This window comes from Scaptodrosophila lebanonensis, unplaced genomic scaffold (genome assembly GCF_003285725.1).
Source record: "Scaptodrosophila lebanonensis strain 11010-0011.00,11010-0021.00 unplaced genomic scaffold, SlebRS2 tig00000072-arrow-pilon, whole genome shotgun sequence".
NCBI classification, from domain to species: domain Eukaryota; kingdom Metazoa; phylum Arthropoda; class Insecta; order Diptera; family Drosophilidae; genus Scaptodrosophila; species Scaptodrosophila lebanonensis.
The window spans coordinates 2,846,935-2,864,744 of NW_022060558.1; the positions used below are offsets into that span (position 1 = coordinate 2,846,935).

General features: G+C 37.8%; 1 protein-coding gene across 1 annotated transcript in view; it reads right to left on the reverse strand.

The window, feature by feature from the left end:
• Nucleotides 1–1,296: 1,296 nt before the first annotated feature.
• LOC115625436 overlaps nt 1,297–17,810 on the reverse strand; it is a 75,263-nt gene continuing 58,749 nt past the window's right edge. The window contains exons 4-7 of the mRNA XM_030520482.1: nt 2,701–2,852; nt 2,453–2,629; nt 2,274–2,388; nt 1,297–1,465 (exon numbers count right to left, since the gene is read on the reverse strand). Of these exons, the coding sequence (XP_030376342.1) occupies nt 1,297–1,465; nt 2,274–2,388; nt 2,453–2,629; nt 2,701–2,770 (531 nt within the window). The 5' untranslated portion in view covers nt 2,771–2,852. The remainder of the gene's footprint in view (nt 1,466–2,273; nt 2,389–2,452; nt 2,630–2,700; nt 2,853–17,810) is intronic.

Sequence of the window (17,810 nt, forward strand, 5' to 3'; positions counted from 1 at the left end):
GCATACAAACATTTTGAAGTACAAATATATTTTTGTTTAGCTTTTTGGTTTTGTGCTGCGGAAACCATTGCAAGCTCGCTCAGTGTGTGCAGAAAGAATCGAATCTAAATGAAATCAATTGTTATTAAAATACATGGTTTCATTAACAACAACTATCGTATATTAAATGCTATGGTGTTTTGAATTACTGTTGTTGTTCTTAACTTGCTCAGTAAGCGATTTGCACGTCGATTTAGTATTTTGATTTGGTCCTATTGGTTTTCGTTATGCTCGGTTCATGTTATTGCAGTTAATGGATTCGTTTATGCTTAAATTTATAATTAAGCGTTAATGCTACATACATACATTTAATTTCCAGTAACTCGCATGTTGAACTTAATTGTTAATAAATAGCTTGTTTTCTTGTTAACTTATAACTGCTTTTCGTTTTAAATTCCTGCGTGAAATTTAATTTATTTTTACACAATTTCCTATCAAGTTAGCCTAAAAATTCAGCGTCTTCTAATAAATAATTATTTACAATAGTCGTCGGTGTCGTCGACGTCGACGTTGGCGACATCCTGAAGGCGAAAACGTATTTAAAACTATCAATTAGGTGTGGGCAGAAAACAGTTTGCGCATCTTAGCCGAGGCCCGCACACACATGCGATGTGTGCGCGGCCACGCTTATTCTGGACACAAACCAACCAGCTAGTGCACCGTGGTACTTAAGAGCTAAACATAATTTAATTTAATTAAATTTAATTGCAATTGAACTTGAATGTGTTTTACTTTGATTTGATTCCGACTCGGCTCCCAGTTTCTTAGCAACGCTTAGGATTAGCATAATCATGGTAAATAGTTTTAATTTAGTTGTTGCTTTCGCCTAAATTTAATTCATCAATTATTGTTAAATAATTTTTAGATATTCATTTATAAATCACATAATTGCTTGACGAATTCCATAAAAATACGTTTGGATTAGCTTTTATTGCAGAGTGTTGTGTGAACTGTAGATTGTAGGGTGTACAGCCTCGTATGTGCTATGAGTATAGTACAAGTATATGTACGTGTAGAGTGTGTGTACGTGTCTGTTCGTGTGACATTTTTAACGGTGCACTTTTTAGACACAGAGACATCAAGATACTGGTAGAGAGTGAGAGCGAGTGCGGTCTATGTACGAGTATGGGTTTTGTAAACTTTTGCTGCGCAGCAGTATAATTAAATGCTTTTGCTGATTACTTTGACTTTAGTCGAATCCATTCGGAGTTCTTCGGAGTTTTCTGCTTATTAGTGCCCTCCAATCCGCACACAGTGCTACCTGGCGGTCAAGTCAAGGCGATTCCGCGCAGCCAGCAGCAGCAGAGCAGCAGTGAGCATATGTCGCAACAGGGATTCCGCACTTGCCACGCGATGTTGCTGTTGGGGGGAGGCTGCGTTGCACGCGTCCGCGTCGCTGCAGCTCTGTAGGCAACCGTGTACGTATCTGTGCGAAAAAATTATGCAAATTATTATTATTATCATTCTTTATTGAGTCGGAAAATGTCATTATTAGATCAAGCATGCATAATGAACGTTTTCTCATTATCCGCACAGATAGTATTCCTAGCAGAGAACTTCTTAACAGACGCAAAGTTGATAGCGACTTGTCTAATACTGTTTTGATTATCCTCTTTAAAAGCCTTTTTGTTGCTCTGGGAGAGTCTCTGACTAGCCTAACGTATTTGGAAATGAACCTTCTTCGCACCGGTTCATAGAGTTTAGTCTATAAACAATTACTTAGCTTAATTATGTGATTGATAATTAAGTAAGTTCTTTTCTTAAATATTTTATTTCTAATTTATACCTTTTAAGTGTTACTCGTAGGTCGAAAAGGGCGTCTGATTTCATTTGGGTATGAATCGAAGTTAATGAATTGAACGCTGACCAAAGGAATGATTTATCCATACATATTATTTTTATTCATTGGAAAAAAGTATGCACGATCAACTTGGGCTCAGTGGTCCAAAGCTAGCCCAGTACATCTTCAAATGGTAATGGAATCTATTTGAAAATGTCCTGAAAATTCACTAAAATAAATTCTCAGGTTTCCTTCACTTGATTAGACCTGACGATAAGGAAGACTATAAACCATAAGCGAATGAAAATTTCTCACTATATAATGTACTTCATTTATAGTATGAACATACGATATATCAGTAACTGAAAACCTCAATAAGCTCGAACGTTAAGATAGAAAGTCTGACCTATTTCGAATATTGCACTTTATTTGCTTGACTATTGCGTCGACCTACCTATTATCATAGTAGAATTTGCCACAATGTGACATTCTTATAATTTCGGTATCTGTCGTCAATGTGCCGCTATCCAAGGCACATCCGCGCACTGTTATCGTCTCGCCGGTATCATCTGCACAAAGGAAGAAAAAAAGGTGAATCCATAGCTGATATTTCGAGTCCAAGCCCACGCTTACCATAGTAGCCGGCAATCTTAATGCAGGCTGTGGCCGGAAACAGTCCGTCCCGACCCTTCCGGCCGCCCATACACGGCGATTCGAGTATGGCCGTGGAGTAGTTGTTATGAAAGGGATCGTCGCACTCCTTATTGGCGCCATTATAGGAAACACACTTGAAACAGTCTATGCAGAAACCTAAATAAAGGGATACTTTTAACAGAGCTGCATATGAATAAGATTTAACCTGGTAGCCAGGTAGAACTTACCACTGCTGAAAAGCAGGCAGAGCAACAGCACTATGCCACTCACGATTTCCATTGGCGCGGGCGCTGCCATTCCTCCGTCGTTGGCTCAGATTATAGAACAGAACTCACGTTTGACTCACGATATGACATTTTAGGCGCTCCAACATTCTGTGCTGCAAAGAAAGAGACACAAAACCACATTAGGGCTGATTGATGACAGGCACCATTATGCATGTATGCATATACACACACACACACACATATATATATAAGCATACAAATGAGTGTTGCTTTTGTGTTGAAGAACAGGACAAAAAAGAAAAATCTTGCAACGCAAAATTAGCAAATCAATGAGGATGCCAGTCCCATCAGTATGAGTATGGGACCTGCTGATGATTTTTCATTTTCAATGAATACATCACAGTCTATTCATAACAAGAAGCCAAGAATGGCAACTCATACATACATATCTGCCTGTCAGTAATGGATTTGCGAGCTCAACGCCTGAACGAGTTGCAGACAGCTTGTGCTCGTAAAAATCAAAAGCCCATTGGGCCTCTCCATAGCCGAATCCGCAGACCTGCCGCGAATAAAAACCGTTCACATTCGAGCAGCCCATAAAAATGCTTTTCACACTCGGATGCCCCCCTCTAATGTGGATAAAACATGCCCACCAAGAAGCGAAACCCAAAAAATGGCCAGTCAGTCAGCGGGAAAAATTAAAGGCTATAAATTCCACAACGGCATTTCTTGATATAATTTTCGTACAGCTTGCCAATCGCTTTTCTCCTCTCCCACCAGAGAGTGGTGTCTCTCTCTCTCACTCACTCTCTCGCTCCACCATATGCCGGTCAATAATGCTATTCCCAAAATGTAAATAATTGCTTTTCAGTTGATTTTCGATTATCGAGTGAAGGCCCAACTGAGTTTTCACCAACACCTCTCAGGTTTCTGTTTTGTTGACAACTGATTGAGACTACTGTTAGAATATAATAAAACTTTTTGAGTTCGTTTTAGCCACATTATTTATATGGCTTACAAAATCGACAATGTCGACGAGTCCCTCAATAAAGTGTTCAAATTTGTTCGTTGCCAGTACTGAGCCTAAGGGCTATTTGAAATTGGGGCGTAATTCTCAACAAATAAGAAATGTGTGCATTCTTGTAACACGAGAAATATTCGTATTTGTAGGACAGCAGAGAGAGGCAGAAAGGTAACGCCGATGCATCGAATTAAGCACACTCTTTAAAAAAATATTCATTTGAATTAATAACTTGAACATTTTGCAGACAACATTCTTGTATACAAAATATCTATGTTTAAAATCCAACGAATTAAATATTAAATAATATATTAAATATTAATATTATTTACAGCCTTGGTTCTAAAAATACACCAAGAATGAAAGTCTATTTGCTTGGAGGAACTATCCGAATTATCATATCGGGCGTAAATTTAGAATTTAGAATGCTAGAATGCCTAATTACTATGGCAAGTTCCATAATTACAATTCATCTTATATGAAAACTCAAACTAGCTTAGGGGTGCGAAATAAAATATTTAATAGTTAATAGTTCAATAAGTTAATAGTTTAATAGTTCGGGAAAATTACGATAAAATGGATAAACCTTTGGCTTGCGAGTAATTTTTGGATTTCTCAAATAATATTGCTGTCGCAAATGCTGCTTTCAGGACTGAGAAGCTAAACTTAAAGCTGTTAATATATTTAATATTGAACATAAGTTTTGCGTAACATTTTTCATGTGATAAGCTCCGCTTGTCCTTTATACAAGTATGTCGACTGCCTTTTCGAAGGGGTATAAAGGAGAGGAGAGAAGCAGCCAAAGGCTAAATGCAGTCCACAATAAGTTGGTCCTCTTCAGCTTTTCGCTTCGCCCGACTGACTGCTGCCATCGCCGCTGTCTGCGCTTTTCTTTCTGTGGGCGGCCTTTTATGTAGAGCAATTGTATCATTTTATGTTCAGCTGGGATAGTAGAAGCATGGCAGCCAACAGCCATCGAGACAGCCTTTGAGAGTGGGACTGCCTTGCCAATAACTAGGCCTGCTCCATTTTCCTTCACTTTTTATCGTCCGGCATCCTATTGTCCTGCTGTCTGGCTCATCGCCCGAGGCGCATTTGCGTGAGGCTGCTTCCGCTCTTTCGCTTATTTAAACAAATATTGCTGAGCGGCATTCCAGCCGCAGGCTCATTAATATCAAACAAATAAAAATGAAACAGCGTCGTCGCATGCCTCTTTTTATGTTTTAAATAAATCAAATTCATGGCTGATCTTGGTCCTAAACACACACACTCACTCACATATACTATAGATGCCTCACTCAAATAATCAGTGGACTTGTTAAGGCGTTTACTGGACTGAGCAATCAAAGTCCGCTGCCTGTCCTGAAATATGACACGTAAATATGATCTATGTCGGTGTTAGGGGGGTAACGTATCGCCCATAAAAACAAACGGCATGACAGAAACAACAGTTGCGAAGTGGAAATATAAAATATGTGTATAAATACAAACAACACACACTAATCGATGGTCAGTCAGCAACACCCACACAACACATTGGCGTTCAGAAAAATAGAAACAGAAATATGAGTTATGCAACAAATTTCATGCCTAAGAGAATACCCTCTTTAATATTTATTTAACTTTAACCATAACGTATTGGGTTGCTTCCAAAATCGTAACTTAAACAAACTCATAAGTATATCTTTCTGAGCTCTGACACCGAAATATTAAAGTGGGATTCATTATCACCTTGAAGAGTTCCGAATAATTGTTTTCCATAATGTGTTCAGTTGTCAATTAGTCCGGTCCCACTGTGAGGGACATCTTATTTGTTTTTTGTTTTTTTTTTTTACTTTTGGCTCAACATCAGGACCTTTAAAATTGTACAAAGTGGTGCTTGACTTGACTTTTATTTGTCTCTCAGAAAGCCACAAAGTCTAACTTTCTGCCCCTTCTATCATACATCGCGTTTGTATTTTTTAGACAGGTCTATAATGATAATTTAGCCAGTCTGTAGAAAATATAGTAATGGTGTTGATATTTTTAATTACGTTTTTGTTTGTTTTTCTATTTGTGAACTAAGAATTATTGAAAAACGTATGAAAATTTGTAATAAAACGAGTAAAATGTTAATCCTCATATATGCCAGCTATAAATAGTACGTAATAAGTATACGATAGTATACGATATATATAAAAAGAAAAAGAATATTTGTGACAAGAAGCATGGTATTTTCACACCTCTTTCTGCCTGTTACATACACTTGTCATCTCTACCCGTTGTAATATTTTCGACATATTTACAGTAAGCCGAATATAAGTCTCTATTCAACTGACTTGCACTGTGTGCACTCATGCCCACAGGTCTATGCTCCACTCCCATTGCATTTGTTTGTGCTCTGGATGCCACGTCCACAGTCTGCCAATTTGAATTTCGCACAAGTTGGTGAAGGAATAAATGTGTTGACGCATGCAATATTCACTGACCATTTCGACACCTACCATATCAATATATTTTAGTTTGTTTATTGCATTTCGGGCATACGCCTGGCTTCCATGAAAATGCTCAAATCATTTAACGTTCAGTGCTAATTTATATTGCGCTTTTCGATTGCAACCGCAACGCAATCAACTTTGGATAAATAAATGCTTGTGTACTGGAATCAGCAAGTCAAATACGTCGAGTGCCTGCCTGATCTCTCCCCATTTCTGCTTAGCTATCCCCTCCGAATTCTCGTAGCTATTTGCATAGCCTTCAGCATTTAAGCAAATCAGGTTCTTCTAACAACTTATATTTACATATTCAACCCTTCGGATGACATTTTGTCTGATTTCAATGCGGTTTTTTGCATTAGATAGAATAGGAAAAATAAAATTATACTATTATAAAATTATACAAAAAACAATGTTTTCCATTTCCACATTATTGTTGTTTCTGGGGTCGAAAAATTTCTGTAAAGGAAAATAAAAAAAAAACATGTTCATTTTATTAAAGCCTAATGCGACCCCACATTTATAGCATTTTTAGTTGTATTTTATATATTGAAAAAATGTAATACAGAAAACATCGAATTTGCTTGCACGAATCACAAAATTGGCGCCAAAAGTGATCATAATTTCAATTCACTAGCTTATTTCAGTGCAACCTAATTAATTAATTAATTAAATTAAATTAATTTAATTAATTAACTAAATTAAATATAAAATATTCCATACATGCACACATACATTTACGTTTACATCAGAATCGTGTCTATGCGTGTTTGTGTACTTGTACGTGTATGTATGTGTGCATTGGGCATGGTTATATGGCAAGAATTACGGCAGTTATAGAAAATCTTGAATAGGGGGGAGTGGGGGGTTGCATCGGGAAAAATGAACAAACTCATCCTCTCTCGGGCTCAGGAGAATCTGTATACCAAGTTTGGTTATTCTAGCTCTTATACTTTCTGAGATCCTTGCGTTCATACAGACAGACAGACAGACAGACAGACGGACCGACGGACATGGCTATATCGACTCGGCTTGTCATGCTGATCAAGAATATATATACTTTGTGGGGTCTGCCACGCCTCCTTCTGTGTGTTACATGTACACTCGCACAAAACTAATATACCCCTGTACCCTTTGGGTACAGGGTATAACTAGAGTGGCTCAAAGTAAGATACTGAGGATAATCTTTAATGTCCCTTGGTACATGCATACATGGTACACTATGTACATTGAAAAGAACTTAAGATCCCTAAAGGTGGCTTTTGTCATCATTTTGTGTTTTCCTCTATTTACAAATAGATTAAACTGTCAACATAGCTAGTAGATAATTAGTTTTATAATAATAATTAAAAAATGGTAATTATAGATTAATTATAGCTTTTTCTTTCATACTTATTCTTTCTGTTTTCATGATTTCCAATGCTCTTGTCAGTCTATGTATATCAGTACACTGTGTGCATTATTATTGAATACCACTTAATGGGTAAGCAAGCTAAACAAAATATATGAACTCTTCTGACCATTTGAATAAGTATATTTCTTCTTTTTATTACTTTACCGCTTATCTTAGATATTTAAATAAAGTTGTTCTTCAATGCAGATCGAAATATACATAATTCAAAAAATGGCACAAGAAAGAGTCCAAACATAAATCTCTTGTTGCCTGTGGCACAATGAGGGTCGCTAATCGGTTTTTTCTTTTCGCCGTTCGGGATCATCTGAATTTGTCGTGTCGACCGCCTGCCTGCCTGCCGTTGAGTGCACATTAAAAATGAAATATGAGCAAAGTACTCGAAAACAAAAAGTCAAGCCCCAACCCCCCGATATGGACTGACAAAGTGGCCGGCTCAATTGTAGGTCATTAATTCCTTAATCCCAAAACGCTGCGAAAATCGTCCTGTTGGCGGGTAAGGGGAAATGCTGGTCATTATGTGCTACACGCGCCTGTATTTTACATTAATTGTAGGCGCCGCTCACTAAGTCTGCTCCACATGGTGATGGCACCACCTGCAGGGCATAATGTGTCACAGGAATTATTATTATTAAAGCGATAAGAGTGATGCCTGTCGTTGTGTGTGTATCGCGTCAATCAAAAGGAATTGCCTACTTATGAGGGCGCGTGCCTTATAGCCTTAAAATCTTACAATTGGGCACGTCAAAGAAACACATTTGACTGCGTGTGTGTATTGTTAGTTATTACTTCTACGCACAACATATAAACCAAATGATTTATTATAATTTGCGCTTTTGACAATGATAATCTTTACACAAGACGTCTTCGATTTGCCTATGCCTTAACTATGAACGAATCTGTGCACTCGCAGTCCTTATTATTTTGCATACACAATCTTATCGGCAGAAGCACCCCTACGCTCCCAAAAACTGACAAGGGTTCAACCCTTGAAGCCAAAAAAGCAAACTCCAGGGCAGACAAGAGACAAAAAAATGTTGTCCTGAGGCTTAGACAAAAGTTAAACGCCTTCTGCTCACCAACTGACCCCGGCCTTTTCCCATTTTTTGTTTACAGGCGCAAATGTCATTGTGCCCAAATGGCTTGGAAAGTAAATGTTGTCGCACGTTACGAAAAACGTCCATTTATTTTTAAAGCTCGCACGAACTTTAAGCAAAGTTGCAGAGGTTCTCCTTTATTTTTGAAATGGCGTTAATAATTTTTAATATGACTTTTTCCTTTTTTCCTTCTGTTCTTTGTGAGTTTGCCGGAGTTTCAATTTTTATCGAACAATTTTTATACCCTGTACCCAAAGGGTACAAGGGTATATTAGTTTTGTGCGAGTGTACATGTAACACACAGAAGGAGGCTTGGTAGACCCCACAAAGTATATATATTCTTGATCAGCATGACAAGCCGAATCGATATAGCCATGTCCGTCTGTCCGTCTGTCTGTCCGTCTGTCTGTCTGTATGAACGCAAGGATCTCCGAAAGTATAAGAGCTAGAATAACCAAACTTGGTATACACATTAATTTTTTTGCATTACCTTTTATCTATATATTTTAAGCATTCATATACATACACATTTAATATCATTTATATTATACCTATTTAATTGTTATTTATAATTGGTTGTCATGCACTTCATATTTTTCCACGTTCGTTTTTTTAGTGAATAAATTATATTTTATAATGTTTTAACTTAACTTCTTTTGATCAATGCTAGTCATGCCGCCCCTGTAGGTCTCCCGGAAATTTTAGGGGTCATTCTAATAGTTAGTCTTTATTTTTTTTGGTAAGGAATGACCATGGTAGGGAGGGCAGTTCACCTCATTAACACCTGAGGGTCGCAATTTTCGTTTTATGTTTGTTTTCCCTCTTACTATCCTGTGTGTGTATTACCGCAACTTTTCCGCTTGTCTGCACGCATCTTTTTTTAAAGAAATATATATGTATAGGCAAACCATAGGCGAGAAGCAAGATCACCACCCCACTTGCCGACGAGCCAGAGCCGGAAAAATTTCGCGTGCGCTCTCTCCTATGCCCACCATCTAGCCTGGATAATATACGTAACCCGTTACAGTTATGAATTATAATATACAATAATATTAGAGAGTGGACGAGTTTGTTCATTTTTTCTGATTCACTGATTAATTAATTAATTTAATTAATTTAATTTCTTTTTTGTGGGGTGTTACAGGGTATTTGAGAGTTGAGCCTGCTCGACTTTAGCATTCCTTTCTTGTTAATAATGAAGACAAAGGACCATTTAATCAGCACAAAAGTAGATGAAAGTTTAAATTCAAATGTGCATTATGTGTACCGTGTATATATTTAAAATTGTCTATTTATTAATTCCATTAGGTGAGATATTTCGGCATTCCTATATCAGACATTTTTTTCAAAAATATTTGTAATAATCTTTTAAAAGGCTGTTTAAAATACTTAACCGAGAACGACCATGTCAGATCGAAATATCATAGGCTGTCATGGAAACGATATGATTCACATCATATGTATTTTTGTGTGAAAACAGTGTTGTTTTGATTCATAGATCCTAATGAATATTGCTATAATATCTGATAAACTCCAAATAAGTAGATGCTTTCATAGGAAATTATGGGGTATATACAAGTAGTTTGCGGCCCATGGGAGGTATTGAAAGCAAACTATGACTTCGGCTACGCCGAAGATAGCTTTTCATTGTTGTTGTTGAAATATTTAATAAATTCATCAAACATTTTTTTTCGTGTAAAATCTCTCTTCTTCCTATTAATTGGCCAATTATAAACCACGTTTGGCTTTTACTTCAACTGTTTCCTTTTAGAAAATCATTTTTTGCGGAGAGCTAGTATTTATTTCATCACAAGCGTGACGGATGGGGCGTCAGGACACATGGTGGGGTGGATATTTTTTTGGAGGGCTGAATTTCCTAGGGGAAACAATTATTTTCACGCAAATATGCGCAATGGAATTGTTTCTACAACGCACACACATACTGATAAAAACTGAACTCACCCTCGACTTTTCTGTTGTTCCTCTGCTCAGGCATGAATTGGGAATTGCAAATGCAATGCATAGTTGTAGTTTACAGTTTTAGAAAATTAAAAAAATATGGCAGGCTGGCTGAGCTACATTTGCGGCAGTGAAGTTTATTTAAGATATTGCAATGCAATAAAAGGGAAACTTACTTTGTATTTCTATTTTATTTTTTAGGCGGATGCCAAATCAAAAGATATGAAAAAAAACAATATTCTGTGAATTTGGATTGTATTTTGATGATTCTTCAAGGGTAGTGTCTGATGACAACTTAGTAATTTTATCATTATTTATATTTTATTTTATTATTTTGTGAGTGGTACTCGGACATACTTGTATGTTACATTGCAAAGAGCAATAAATTTATTGTTAAGAAAGTAAATAAATTTTTTCCGGTTAACAGTTGCCTGTGGCTATTTATGTCCGATAGGCTGGAAACGCGCAACTGCCCTTTCACGATTTCTGGTGCCTTGAGCCCAGGACCCGCAGCTGATGTCAATAACAGAGTTATGCATTATTAAGCCTGGGCTTAACTACATCAAAATGGGTCTTATGTATTAGCATTTTTATGCTAGCTTGTGAATCGTTTTCCTCGGGGCAGAACAAAAAAAGTAATAATGCCTGAAAATGGATATTTTTCATTTCTGTAGCTAGGAAAATAAAATGTGTTGAAGTAAAATTTAAATATGAATAAAGTATCTGAACAACACAAATTTTGATGCTGTTCATTTGGCTTTTCAGAAATGTGAAAATATGAACAGGACAACGTAAAAGGAACATCTAAATTGTTTACGAGAATGCAAATAAAATGGATTTAGAAATGCACAGACGTTCATAAAATCTATTTTTTCAGAGTTTAAGTTTGCCGCATATTTTGTAAGCTAATTCTGTGGGTACTAAAATGAAATGCTGTCTGACTGGGTATTAAAATGAATTATATCTGTCTCCGCCTGGAATATGTATGTGGCAGTGCGCACAAAACCACCAAAACCACTAACACTGCTGCGATTACTGCTACCAATGGTTCATAGCATACCTTTACCGCCTATCTACGTTTTGGTTGCCCTGGCAGGATACTTGTATGTCTGGTGCTTTTATAGTCACGGCTGTAAATCAACAATGCGCCATGTGGGTCCTGCACTTTAACCTAAAAACAATCCAATTACGCCAATTGTCGCTCAGCCCTGATAGTCAAATTTTATAGCATGCTCTCTCTGCTAATTGTTGTGGAAAATGCTGTGGCTACGCGTGATGAGGGCGAATTGGAAATATCGAGAGCTGGCTATTATTTCGGGTTGATGGGGGTAGGGCAAGTTTTGTTTTGAAATAGTAACTGCTGAAATCATTTGAAAAATAAAGGAATACAACAAGAAAATATATATAGTACATATATTAGTATAACCACAGAAATGATTTTGATTGCTTTACTTTGGATACTAAGAATGCATAGTGCCCCTTTACTCTTGTCAAAACCCAAAGCCTTATTCGTTGAATAAATGATCGATAATCTATTTTTTAAAGATTAACATCTGCGCACATCTATTCTAACTCCTCACCAACTTCCAAAATAGCTTAAAAACAGAAATAGTATAACAATGTGCTCTTTCGTGTCGAGGTCAAACAGTATAACATTTTTGATAAAAATATATTTTCCCTAAGAGTGGCAGTAGTAAACAACATACACAAAAATAAATCCCATAACTAAAATATATCATTTAAGTCGAACAACATTACAACTATAATTTCTTATTTGTTCGACACAGAAAGAGCTCTAACTTGGAACTGAAGCTGAAAATGTCTGCCAACTTTAAACTAGAGACTGCATTCAACGCTGTTCTGGTCGTTAGCTCTCTTATGGCTTAAGCAGGTCATCATGCACTTTGGGAAATGCCGCTTATCCGTGCAGAATGGACGGTCATCGCTGAAGGCGTGCCACAAAGGCAGCGCCACCCAAATGGAACTGCCGGAGATAAGGAAAGACGAGAAAATGGCTGTTGCTTTGGTTATTGTTGCGATGCTGCCTTTTAAGGCGCTTAAGATGCTTAGCTGCGAAGCTGGCGAGCTGCATGCAAAGCAGCTCAGAGACGATTGGAGCTGGCTGGCGACCAGTGAACTAATTAAGTATTTAATGAGCTGGAAAAGTGTTGGCAGCTCTTCATGGACCCTTGAATGCATGCAATGGGCTGCCAACAGGGCAGAAGTAGCGAATATGTATGTGAGTGCATCAATGTATGTTCTTTCCCATTTGATGTTCGATGGCACTCAACCGCAATTGGCCGAAGGACAACAACAACAACAAACCACAAACCAGCCAGCAAGATGAAGGCCTGTTTCTGCTTCTAAGTCTGAGTGTATTTGCCACTCAGTAGCACTCGACCCCTTTGTTTGTGAACTTTTGTTGCCGCTGCTCCTTGCACGGCTCACTGCCCAGGAGCCGTTGTGCTTTTTGCTGACCAAAAAATATCGAGAGGAACAAATGGGGTTCATTCACTTGCTTGAGTGGCGTAGTCAAGCGGAAGAGGTGCGGAGGGAAGGCATGTGGCGACATTCTTGGAGGCGAGGTATTTCCCCAAGTCCAAGGTAAAAAAACCTTGCTATTATTGGTTTGCGTTGTCTGTCTAATAATGTTGTTGCTGCAGTGTAATTTATCGCCCTTTTCGGTCAGCTTACATCTAATTATTGTGTTATCCCACCGTGTGCTAGCCTCGATTACTGTCCCTGCCGGTCTATGGCCTTCATGGACGCGTTACTTATTCAGCAGGGCTCGTTGTCTTTGCAAATTAATGAATTAAGCTTTACAGTTTTATCGTGTAGTCGAGAACAGAAGCGGCTTCGAAATTTTCGAGCACCGCATTTGGCACGCAAAAATGTTCTAAATTAATTGCGCTACTCGGACTTTGACTGCCAGCCCTGTTCGTCTAGGTGCGCTTAGCTCGAAAGCTGGGTGCGGCTTTTCAGCTAATTAACAAAAGAACAAGGCACAACAATGGCGCTTTGTAATTAATTAAATGATGTTTTCAAAAACTTTTGTTTTAGTTCTGTCTGAGCATGAATTTTTAAAGGGCTTCGCATTCATTTATTTTGATAGTGTCAGGAAATGCCTGTACTTGGAAAATAAGTGTTCGTGTGCCTGGGCGCAACAGGCAACAATGATATTGGCACTACATTGCACAGTGGTTCGGATTGACTCTTTCTTTTCGAATCAACTCTTAAATAGAACAAGAATATTATATTCGAATTATAACTATATTTATAATGTAATGCAAGGCATATACAATTTTAAGACAACTTCTTTACCTCTTCCACATACGTGCAAAACGTATAACTCAAAAATCACCCACATTTTAGGGCCTACAATGCTTTTTAAGCTTAAGTTTCTTCCAGATAACATAAATTAAGCGTGTTTGGTTTTTAAACCGTATGCATATCTTCTGTTTATTACATACCCAATTACTAATATTAATTAGGCCAAATACATGTGAACTTAAATAAAGAACAAAGAGTGCGCTCACATGTCTGCTCAGCAAATGCAAAATCTTTGAACATAATCCTGGTGCTTTGGTAAAAATAGCAACAGAGGAATCGCTAAAATTGAAAAGGAAGCTTAAGATTTTGCTAGCCATTTGTTATTTGTACATTTGTTATGTCTGGACATTGACCAAGTTATAGCAGAATCGATTAACAGTCTAGAGTTTTTTGGACTGCAAGCCAGAAAAGGAACATTTCAGGCCAGTGTGTGTGGTGCATTGTATGTGGAGGGCATTTGTGGTGTTCGTTTAAGTAATTGATTTGAAATTAAAAGTGCGCATGACTCCCAAAAGAGCAAAGGGAATAGATGCCGACGCAACTCACACACACACTTGGACGAAGAGTGTTTCCACAAAGGGGTAGAGGAACTTAAAGCGAAGTGAGTCTTAAAATATGTGTGTTTCGATAAATGTGCGATGACATTTCTTTTTAGACACAAGAGAGAAATTACTAAAAACAGTAAACATTTTGTGCACATCAGTCTGTAGCAATAAAATGCCCCAAGCCTGGCTTGATTATTTTATTTTATTGACTATCGTGGTTGTTTATATGTTTAATGTAATCATGTGTAGCAAAATATTATGGGTTCGTCTTTCAAGTCCACGCGCTGTATGTATAGTATGTGAACATTTAACAAAATGCCTTACTAGCGAGACGTCAAACCAACAACTACATTAGAAAATGCATTTCTATACACACTCATCGTCCTTTGAGCTGTTTGGAATGCAGTGAGAACAATTTATTGATAACGAAATGCCTGAGGAAAGCATTCGATGAGTGTGTGGGTGTGCGTGTGAACTTGTATGTGCATGTGACACCAATTGCCATTTGCAAGTTTTGTAGCAATCTAAATTTTTAAACAATTCCATGAATAACAAAACAGCAATCAACAAAGACCTTAGCCGTCTGCCCATCGAACCACTGAACCACCCAAAGCCGCAGGCGCCCAGCAAAAGGAAAAGCTGAAGCTAAAGCCAAAGTCGAACACGAGGCCAAAGTTGTCTATTAAATTCTACATCCTTTGTGAAAAGTTCAGCCAAGAAGCCCAATTTAAAGTGGCATGACATACTGACTTACTGCTTGACTGACTGACTGAGGAGAATGTTGAAGATGGGGAAGTAGTAGCAGAAGGGGAGGGGTGAGGAGGATGTGAGTTGTGTGAGGACCCAGGAGCCACATAACGGCAATGTCGTATTTTTGAGGTGAGGTGTTACCTGACAAGCCCAGCAGCAGGAAGTTCAGGCAACAAAAGTTTTCCAAAATACAGTCCTTTGTAGGCAAAAGAATATTACTCTCACATTGTAGACTGCCAATGTGAGAGTAATTTTCCCAACCAACAAGCCAATTAATTTTATGTAGTCACCACATCAGTTGAGGCAACAAAACAAAATAAACACAAGCTGCTGGGGCAACCAAACTTCCAACACATTTGGGTGCAACAAACAAAGCGGAGGTGTCGAAACTTAGACTAATTAATCGAAAGAGTTGTCTAAATGTTTGTAAAGTTATTCATATGTATGTGTGCGTGCGAAAATTAAAATTGTACGCATTTTAACAAATTATGTGTGAGCCCACATGAGTGGGTGTTCGAGCTTTCCATGTGCTTGGGCAGACCTACACTTCTAAAACTCAAGGGTATTTCCAAATATGTAAGCGAATCAAACAGGATGAGCTTCAATTTCAATTAAATTAAAATCTTTGGTTATAAGCCAAAACTGTATTTTAGGAGGCTCGGAGTCATGAGGACGAGCTTAAATTTCAATTAAATTAAAATCTTTGGTTATAAACCAAAAATGTATTTTAGGAGGCTCGGAGTTATTGCAGCAAAGGTGCAAAATGGAAATCTGATCACAAATAAACGCAATTCAAATACATATTAGCTGGAAAGGCATAACATTTATTTTTAAAATTTTTAGGGGGAGTTGTGACTGGAACAAAGACAGACAAAGAGACTACCTTTTACTTTTCTGTGATGGGTCTAAGAAAGCAACTACCAACAGACATACACTTAATAACGAATACAAATTAATTGCAAAGGAGACACAAATTCCAAATTATATTTATTAATTTATTTTACATTGTTTGGCTTCATTTTTGATTTTTGATTACGTTACAGCTAGCGGTTGGTCTTTAAAAATATTCCTCAACTTGCTACGAGTACTAGAAAGAAAACACAATTTTTGAAGAAAGAGTACGAAATAATGGTACATTACATATTAGAGATTCATATACATATATGATGAACAAGGCGAATGGATACTTTTCGCGATTCCCACTCATACTGCAGGGTTGAAGAGTATACGAGTATAGCTTTGGTGCGGACCAAGATGATTGTGTGTGCCTCCGGGCGTTTTTTTGCCTCGAAAATCTGTGAAAGTCCTGAAAGCTGTCTTTGATTCTCTACCATGTATTGCCACGGTTTGAAATATAATTGCTTTTATAATTAATAGCGCACGTGCTCACAATAAAATTTTAATGAATGCTTAAAAGATTTTTTAAGTACATATATATGTAGGGATCTTTAGTGAGTTCCCTACGAGTGAGTAAAAATCTGCTCCAGAAACTCCGTCAATAATAAGTACACCACACGTCGTCGTTTTAATCAATTGAGTACAATATTTATTCATGTGCAAATTAAATCAAATTAAATTAAAGTTTATTCATAACTTGTTCACAACGTCTGCTCGCTTCCGAAGTCAAACTCTTACTCCTAAAACGATATACTTTCTTAGACTACCCTGGACTGACCACCCCGATAGTCCGATGATTATCTGCTGGTTCAAGAGCTGCCAACCCTACATTCGGCCGTCCTGATTCATTATTCGACCCGAATGATGGAGACCACATTTTCATATACTCTGCCAGCGTATTGGTCTTTAATGGCCCTTCACCATCGCCCACTTTCTCAACAATGTACCGGCCATGTCTTAGTTTACGCGTCACAACATAAGGACCCAAGAATTTTCCCTTCAGCTTCAATCCGGCGCCAAATTGGGTACGCTTGATAGCGACCATATCATTGACTTGGTACTCTTTTTCTGGCTTTCGGGACTTGTTGAATAACTTGCGATTTTCATCTTGTATTTGTGCTATGTTCTCTTTAGCTGTCTTGCGAATATCTTCTTTCTCCTGCTGCAACTCCAAAATATACTCTTCCTCTACAAGCTTTTCTATATCACTGTCATACTTGGTTCTCATTTGTATGCCTGTCAGAATCTTAAATGGAGATATCTTAGTACTTCTCGGAGGGGTGGAATTTATAAACGATTGTACCCTACCTACATGCTTGTACCAGGCTTTCGGATCCTCTGCGCAAAGTTTGGTTAACATAGTAGTGACCACCCTATTAATTCGCTCCACCTGTCCATTACCACGCGGCACTCCTGTCGCTATCAGCAAATGTTGGATACTCTGTTCCTTACAATATTCCTCAAACACGTGTGCAGTAAATGCGGTACCTCTATCGGTGATCACGCGCTTTGGGTTTCCAAATACTTCGCCCTGTTTCTGCAACTTGTCAACCACCTCATCGGCGCCTGTACTCTTTGTTGGATAAAGCCAAACAAATTTAGAAAAAGCGTCGACAACTACTAAAA